Source organism: Pristiophorus japonicus, chromosome 3 (assembly GCF_044704955.1).
Source record: "Pristiophorus japonicus isolate sPriJap1 chromosome 3, sPriJap1.hap1, whole genome shotgun sequence".
NCBI classification, from domain to species: domain Eukaryota; kingdom Metazoa; phylum Chordata; class Chondrichthyes; family Pristiophoridae; genus Pristiophorus; species Pristiophorus japonicus.
The window spans coordinates 222,737,776-222,747,613 of record NC_091979.1 but is presented as its reverse complement, the minus strand read 5'-3'; the positions used below and the strand labels follow the sequence as shown (position 1 = coordinate 222,747,613).

Sequence of the window (9,838 nt, the reverse complement as noted above, 5' to 3'; positions counted from 1 at the left end):
TGCAGGAGGGTGAGTATTCCACACAGTTCCTGTGCGAGGGTGATTATTACTCACAGTTACTTTGGGATGGTGATCATTACACACAGTTCCTGTGGGAGGGTGATCATTAAATCCAGTTACTGTGAGAGGGTGATTTTTACACACAGTTACTGCGGGAGGCTGAGTATTACACACAGTTCCTGTGCGAGGGTGATTTATTACACACAGTTACTGCGGGAGGGTCATTATTACATACATTTATTGCGGTAATATGGTTATTACACACAGTTACTGCGTGAAGGTGATTATTACACACAGAAGCTGCAGGAGCGTGATTGATACACACTGTTCCTGCAGGACGGTGATTATTAAACAGTTTCTGTGGGAGTACGATTATTATATACAATTACTATGGGAGGGTAATTATTACACACAGTTACTGTGGGAGTGTGATTATTTCACACAGTTACTCCGGGAAGGTGATTATTACGGTTACCATGGAAGGGTGATTATTACACAGAGATTCTGTGGAATGGTGATTATTACACAACAGTTACTGCGGGAGGGTGAATATTACACACAGTTACTGTGGGAGGGTGATTGTTACCCACAGTTACTGCCGGAGGGTGAGTAATACACACACTTCCTCTGTTAGGGTGATTATTACACACAGTTCCTGTGGCAGGGTGATTATTACACACAGTTACGATGGGAGGGTGATTATTACACACGGAAGCTGCGCGAGGGTTATTATTATACACAGTTTATGCTGGAGTGTGATTATTACACACAGTTCATGCTGGAGTGTGATTATTACACACAGGTGCCGCGAGAGGGTAATTATTACACACAGATACTGCGAGAAGGTGATTATTACAGGCAGTTTACTCTGGGAGAGTGATTATTACACAGTTCTTGCTGTAGAGTGATTATTACACAGTTACTGTGGGTAGGTGATTATTACATACAATAACGATGGGAGGGTGATTATTACACAGTTCCTGCTGGAGAGTGATTATTTTACACAGGATATGCGGGAAGGTGATTATTACACACAGTTCCTGCGAAAGGGTGATTATTACATGCAGCTTACTCTGGGAAGGTGATTATTACACACAGTTAATGCAGGTGGGCGATTATTACGCACAGTTCCTGCGGAAGGATATATATTACACACAGTTACTATGGGAGCGTGAATATTACACATTACCTGCGGGATGGTGATCATTACACAGTTACTTCGGGCAGGTGATTATTACACACTGTCACCGCAGGACGGTGATTATTACACACAGTTCCTGTGGGAGGGGTGTTTATTACACTTTTGCAGTGGGTTGGTGATAACTACACACAGTAATTGCGGGGGAGGGGTGGGCGTCATTATTACACGCAGTTGCTATGGGCAGGTGATTATTACATACGGCTACCATGGGAGGTTCATTATTACACACAGTTCCTGCGGGAAGGTGATTATTACACACGGTTACTGTGGGAAAGTGAATATTGCACACAGTTCCTGTGGTAGGATGGTTATTACACACAGACACTTTGGGAGGGTGATTATTACACACAGTTGCTGCGGGAGCGTGATTATTACACATTTTCCATGGAATGGCAATTATTACACACAGCTACAGCGGGAGGGTGATTATTACACACATTTAACATGGGAGGGTGATTATTACACACAGTTCCTGCTGGGGAGTGATTATTACAGGCAGTTACTGTGGGCGCATGATTATTACAGAGAGTTCCTGCGGGAGGGTGATTATTACACACAGTTCTTGTAGGAGGTTGATTATTACACAGTTCCCGTGGGCAGGTGATTAATGCACACAGTTACAGCGGGAGGGTGATTATTACACAGTTCCTGTGGCAGGGTGATTATTACACACAGTTACTATGGGAGGATGATTGTTGCACACTGTGTAACAATGGAAGGAGCACTTTGAAGATCTCCTCAATCGAGACTCTGCCTTTGACTCGAGTGTTCTTGATTTCATCCCGCAGTATGCCACCCGCCACCAACTCAGTGAAACTCCAATATTGCACGAGGTTGGCAAAGCGGTAAAACAGCTGAAGAATAACAAGGCTATGTGTGTGGATGGAATCCCTGCTAAGGAGCTAAAATATGGCAGAGAGGCACTGTTGGCGCGGATACATGGCCTCATCTCTCTCATTTGGAGGGAGGAGAGCATGCCGGGAGATCTCAGAGATGCAGTGATTGTGATCATTTTTAAAAAGGGGGACAAGTCCGCCTGTGGCAACTACAGTGGAATCTCCCTGCTTTCAGTCACTGGGAAAGTTGTCGCTCGAGTTGTCCTCAATCGTCTTCTCCTTATAGCCGAGCAGCTCCTCCCGGAATCACAATGCGGATTTCGTCCTCTACGGGGCACAACTGACATGATCTTTGCAGAGCGACAGTTGCAGGAAAAATGAGGGAGCAGCGCCAGCCCTTATACTTGGCCTTTTTCGATCTTACAAAGGCCTTTCACACTGTCAACCGTGAGGGTCTATGGAGCGTCCTCCTCCATTTCGGATGCCCTCAAACGTTTGTCAACATCCTTCATCTCCTTCACAATTACATGCAGGCTGTGATCCTTACCAACGGATCCATTACAGACCCAATCCACGTCCGGACCGGGGTCAAACAGGGCTGCGTTATCGCTCCAACCCTCTTCTCAATCTTCCTCACCGCCATGCTCCACCTCACAGTCAACAAGCTCCCCGCTGGAGTCGAATTAAACTACAGAACCAGTGGGAAGCTGTTTAACCTACGTCGCCTCCAGCCCAGGTCCAAGATCACCCCAACCTCTGTCATTGAGCTGCAGTATGCGGATGATGCCTGCATCTGTGCACTTTCAGAGGCTGAACTCCAGGATATAATCAATGTACTCACCGAGGCATACAAAAGCATCTGCCTTACGCTTAACATCCGTAAGACAAAGGTCCTTCGCCGCACAGCACTGCCCTCCAATCATCAAGATCCACGGCGTGGCCCTGGACAACAGTGGACCATTTCCCATATCTCGGGAGCCTCTTATCAACAAAGGCAGACATTGATGCGGAGATTCAACATCGCTTCCAGTGCGCCAGTGTAGCCTTCGGCCGCCTGCGCAATAGAGTGTTTGAAGACCAGGCCCTCAAATCTACCACCAAACTCATGGTCTACAGGGCTGTAGTAATACCCATCCTCCTGTATGGATCTGAGGCATGGACGATGTATAGAAGGCACCTCAAGTTGCTGGAGATATAGCACCAACGATGTCTCCGCAAGATCCTGCAAATCCCCTGGGAGGACAGGTGCACCAACATCAGTGTCCTCGACCAGGCTAACATCCCCAGTATTGAAGCACTGACCACACTCGATCAACTTCGCTGGGCAGGCCACATAGTACGCATGCCAGATACAAGACTCCCTAAGCAAATGCTTTATGCGGAGCTACTTCATAGTAAACGAGCCAAAAGAGAACAGCGGAAACGTTATAACGACACCCTCAAAGCCTCGCTGGTAAAGTATGACATCACCACTGACACCTGAGAGACCCTGGCCGCAGACCGCTCGAGGTGGAGAAAGTCCATCCGGGAGGGCGTTGAGCTCTTTGAGGCTCGATGCAAGGAGCATGAAGAGGCCAGGCGCAGGCAGCGGAAGGAGTGTGCGGCAAACCCGCCCCACCGACCCCTTCCCCCGACGAATATCTGTCCCACCTGTAACAGGGTCTGTGGCACTCGTATCGGATTGTTTAGCCATCAAAGAACTTACTTACGGAGTGGAAGCAAGTCCTCCTCGATTGCGAGGGACTGCCTATGATGATGATGATTATTACAGGCAGTTTCTGTGGCAGGGTGATTATTACACACAGTTACAATGGGAGGATGATTGTTACACATTGTGGGAATGTGATTATTACACAGTTATTGCAGGTGGGTGATTATTACGCACAGTTCCTGCGGAAGGTGATTATTACACACAGTTACTGTGGCAGCGTGAATATTACACATTACCTGAGGGAGGGTGATTATTACACAGTTCCTGCGTAGGGTGATTATTAATAGTTCCTGCAGGAGCGTGATTATTACAAACAGTTAGTGCGTTCGGGTGATTATTACACACATTTATGGTGGGAAGATTATTATTAAACAGAGTTATTGTGGGAAGGTGATTATTACACACAGTTCCTGTGGGAGAGTGATCATTACACACAGATGCTTCGGTAAGATGATTATTACATAGTTACTGTGGGAGGGTGATTATTACACACAGTTACTGCGGGAGGGTGATTATTACACAGTCACTACGGGAGGGTTGTTATTACACACAATTACTGCGGGAGGGTGATTATTACACAGAGTTACTGCGGGAGGATGATTATTACACACAGTTACTGTGGGAGGGTGATTATTACACAGTTAATACGGGAGGGTGATTATTACATCCAGTTCCGGTGGGAGGGTGATTATTACACAGTTAATATGGGAGAGTGATTATTACACACAGTTCCTGCGGGAGGGTGATTATTACATAGTTACTGTGGGAGGGTGATTATTGCACAGTTCCTGCGGGAGGGTGATTATTACATAGTTACTGTGGGAGGGTGATTATTGCACAGTTACTGCGGGAGGGTGATTATTACACACAGAAGCTGCCGGAGTGTGATTATTATACACAAATACTGTAGAACAATAGTTATTATACACACTTACTGTGGGAGAGTGTATATTACACACAGTTACTGCGGGAGGGTGATTATTACACACACTTACTGTGGGAGAGTGTATATTACACACAGTTACTGCGGGAGGGTGATTATTACACACACTTACTGTGGGAGAGTGTATATTACACACAGTTACTGCGGGAGGGTGATTATTACACACAGAAGCTGCCGGAGTGTGATTATTATACACAAATACTGTAGAACAATAGTTATTACACACACTTACTGTGGGAGAGTGCATATTACACACATTTACTGCGGGATGGTGATTATTACACATGGTTACAGCGGGAGGATGATTATTCCACACAGTGTCTGATGGGAAGGTGATTATTACACACAGTTATGGTGAGTAGATGATTATTGAACATAGAAACTGTGGGAGGGTGACTATTACACACTGTAGGAAGGTGATTATTACACACAGTTATTGCAAGAGGGTGATTATTACACACGTTTACCATGGGAGGGTGATTATTACACAGTGCTTGTGGAATGGTGATTATTACACACAGCTATTGCGGGAAGGTGAGTATTACACACAGTTCCTGTGCGAGAGTGATTATTACACACAGCTACTATGGGAGGATGGATCTAACACATTGTTCCTGCAGGAGGGTGAGTATTACGCACAGTTACTGTGGCAAAGTGATTATTACACACAGTTACTGTGGGAGGGTGAATGTTACACTCAGTTGCTGTGGGAGGGTGATTATTACAAAGTTACTATAGGAAGGTGATTATTACACACAGTGACTTCGGGAGGGTGATTATTACACACAGTTACTGTGGAAGTTTGATTAATGCACACATTTACTGTGGGAAGATGCTGCGGGGGATGATTATTACAAACAGTTCCCATGGGAGGGTGATTATTACACACAGTTACTGTGGGAAAGTGATTATTAGACACAGTTACTGTGGGAAAGTGATTATTACACACAGATCTTGCGGAAGGTGAATATTACACAGCTACTGCAGGAGTGTGATTATTACAAAGTTACTGCGGGAGGTGATTATTACACAGTCAATACGGGAGGGTGATTATTACACACAGTTATTGCGGGAGGGTGAGTATTACACACTGTTCCTGCAGGAGGGTGATTATTATACGCAGTTACTGCGGGAGGGTGATTATTGTAATTCCTGTGGAATGGTGATTATTACACACAGTTATTGTGGGAGACTGAGTATTACACACAGATCCTGTGGGAGGGTGATAATTACACATTTCCTTCGGGAGGGTGATTATTACACGCAGTTGCTGTGGGAAGGTGATTATTACACACATTTACTGTGGGTGGATGGTTATTACACAGTTACTGCGGGAGGGTGATTATTACACACACTTACTACGGGAGGTTGATTATTACACACGGTTACTGCAGGAGGGTGATTATTACATACAATTACTGTGGGAGGGGTGATTATCACACACATTTATGGTGGGAAGATAGTTATTACACACAGTTACTGTAGGAAAGTGATTATTACACACGTTTACAGCGGGATGATGATTATTGCACACAGTTCCTGCGGGAGGGTGATCATTAAATCCAGTTACTGCGGGAGGATGTTTATTACACACAGTTACTGCGCAAGGGTGATTATTACACACAGTTCCTGCGGGAGGGTGATTATTACACACAGTTCCAGTGCGCGGGTGATTATTGCCCACAGATTGGTGGGAAGATGATTATTACACACAGTTACTATGGGAAAGTTATTATTAAACACGTTTGCCATGGGAGGGTGATTATTACACTAAGTTGCTGTGTGATGGCGATTATTACACAGTGTCTGTGGAATGGTGATTATTACACACAGTTATTGCGGGAGGGTGAGTATTGCACACAGTTCCTGTGAAAGGGTGATTATTACACACAGCTACTATGGGAGGGTTAATCTTACACACAGTTATTGCGGGAGGGTGATTATTACACACAATTACTGTGGGAGGGTGAGTATTACATACAGTTCCTGCAGGAGGGTGATTATTACACACAGTTACTGCGGAATGGTGAGTATTACACACAAATCCTGCGGGAGATGATTATTACACATAGATACTTTGGGCGGGTGATTATTACACACAGTTACTGAGGAGGATGATTATTACACATGGTTACCGTGGGAGGGTGATTATTAAACACAGATCCTGTGGGAGTTTCATTATTAAACACAGTTGCTGTGGGAGGATGATTATTATACATTTCCTGTGGAATGGCGATTATTACACACAATTACTGCAGGAAGGTGATTATCACACACAGTTACTGCGGGTGGATGCTTATTACACACATTTACTGCAGGATGGTGATTATTACACACAGTTACTAAAGGAGGGTGATTATTACACACAGTTCCTGCAGGAGGATGATTATTACAGAAAGTTACTGTGGCCAGGTGATTATTGCACACAGTTATCATGGGAGGGTGATTATTACTCACAGATCCTGTGGGAGGGTGATTATTACACACAGTTACTGCGGGAGGGTGATTATTACACACAGTTCCTGTGCCAGGGTGATTATTATACAGTTACTATGGGAGGATGATGGTTACACACTGTGGGAGTATAATTATTACACACTTACTATGGGACGGTAATTATTACACTGTTGCTGTGGGGGGAGGGGGGTGGGGTGATTATTACACATGGAAGCTGCGCGAGGGTGATTATTACACACAGTTCCTGCTGAAGTGTGATGATTACACACAGTTAGTGCGGGAAGATGATTATTACACACAGTTCCTGCGGAGGGTGATTATTACACACAGTTACTGCGGGATTGTGATTATTTCACAGAGTTACTGCGGGAGGGTGATTATTACACACAGTTACTGTGGGAGCATGAATATTACACATTACCTGCAGGATGGTGATTATTACACACAGTTACTACGGTGGGGCAGTCATTATTACACACAGTTCCTGCTGGAGCGTGATTATTATACACAGTTACTGCGGAAGGGTGATTATTACACACATTTACTGCGGAAGGGTGATTATTATGCACATTTACTGCGGGATTGTGAATATTACAAACAGTTACTGCGGGAGGGTGATTATTACACACAGTTACTGCGGGATGGTGATTATTACACACAGTTACTGCGGGATGGTGATTATTACACACAGTTACTGTGGGAGGATGGTTATTACACACAGTTACTCCGAAGGGTGATTATTACACACGGCTACTGCGGGAGGGTAATTATTACACACAGTTGCTACGGGGGGATGGTTATTACACACAGATACTGTGGGAGGATAATTATTACAAACAGTTCCCATGGGAGGATGATTGTTACACACAGTTTCTGATGGGAGGTGATTAATACACATATTTATGGTGGGAAGAAGATTATAAAACACAGTTACTGTGGGAAAGTGATTTTTAAACACAGTTACTGTGGGAAAGTGATTATTACACACTGTTCCTGCGGCAGGGTGATTATTACACACATTTACTGCGGGAGAGTGATTATCACACAGAGAAGCTGCGGGTACATGATTATTACACACAGTTCCTGCCGCAGGGTATTAATACACAGTTACTGCGGGCAGGTGATTATTACACACAGTTACTGCGGGAGGATGGTTATTACACATTTTCCATGGAATAGCAATTATTACACACAGTTGCTGCAGGAGGGTGATTATTACAGTTACTGCGGGAATGTGATTATTACACACAGTTGCTATGGGAGGGTGATTATTACACACAAAAGCTGCGTGAGGGTGATTATTACACACAGTTCTTGCTGGAGAGATTATTACACACAGGTAGTGCGGGAATGTGATTATTACTCACAGTTCCTGATAGAGGGTGATTATTACAGGCAGTTACTGTGGGCGCATGATTAGTACATAGAGTTCCGCGGGAGGGTGATTATTACACAGTTACTGTGGGCAGGTGATTATTGCACACAGTTACTGTGGGAGGGTGAGTATTACACAGAGTTACTACGGGAGAGTGATTATTACACACAGTTACAATGGGAGGGGATGATTATAACAGATAGTTACTATGCTGGAGAGTGATTATTACACAGTTACTGTGGGAAGGTGATTATTACATACAGTAACGATGGGACGGTGATTATTACACAGTTACTGTGGGAAGGTGATTATTGCACACAGTTCCTGTGAAAGGGTGATTATTACATGCAGCTTACTCTGGGAAGGTGATTATTACACACAGTTAGTGCAGGTGGGCGATTATTACGCACAGTTCCTGTGGAAGGATATTTATTACACACAGTTACTATGGGAGCGTGAATATTACACATTACCTGCGGGATGGTAATTATTGCACAGTTACTTTGGGCAGGTGATTATTACACACAGTCACTGCAGGACGGTGATTATTACACACAGTTCCTGTGGGAGGGGTGTTTATTACACTTTTGCTGTGGGTTGGTGATAACTACATACAGTAACTGCAGGGGGAGGGGTGGGCGTCATTATTACACGCAGTTGCAATGGGCAAGTGATTATTACATACGGCTACCATGGGAGGTTCATTATTACACACAGTTTCTGCGGGAAGGTGATTATTACACACGGTTACTGTGGGAAAGTGATTATTACACACAGTCCCTGTGGGAGGATGGTTATTACACACAGACACTTTGGGAGGGTGATTATTACACACAGTTGCTGCGGGAGCGTGATTATTACACATTTTCCATGGAATGGCAATTATTACACACAGCTACAGCGGGTGGGTGATTATTACACACAGATACTGCGAGAGGGTGATTATTACAGGCAGCTTACTCTGGGAGAGTGATTATTACACAGTTCTTGCTGTAGAGTGATTATTACACAGTTACTGTGGGAAGGTGATTATTACATACAGTAACGATGGGAGGGTGATTATTACACAGTTCCTGCTGGAGAGTGATTATTACACACAGGACATGCGGGAAGGTGATTATTACACACAGTTCTTGCGAAAGGGTGATTATTACATGCAGCTTACTCTGGGAAGGTGATTATTACACACAGTTAATGCAGGTGGGCGATTATTACGCACAGTTCCTGCGGAAGGATATATATTACACACAGTTACTATGGGAGCTTGAATATTACACATTACCTGCGGGATGGTGATTATTACACAGTTAGTTCG

General features: G+C 44.3%; 1 protein-coding gene across 1 annotated transcript in view; it reads left to right on the top strand.

The window, feature by feature from the left end:
* Window positions 1-250: 250 nt before the first annotated feature.
* The window catches only part of ccar1 (cell division cycle and apoptosis regulator 1), a 122,905-nt gene continuing 113,317 nt past the window's right edge, over window positions 251-9,838 (top strand). Inside the window, exons 1-2 of the mRNA XM_070873895.1 lie at window positions 251-280; window positions 1,990-2,046. Of these exons, the coding sequence (XP_070729996.1) occupies window positions 251-280; window positions 1,990-2,046 (87 nt within the window). The remainder of the gene's footprint in view (window positions 281-1,989; window positions 2,047-9,838) is intronic.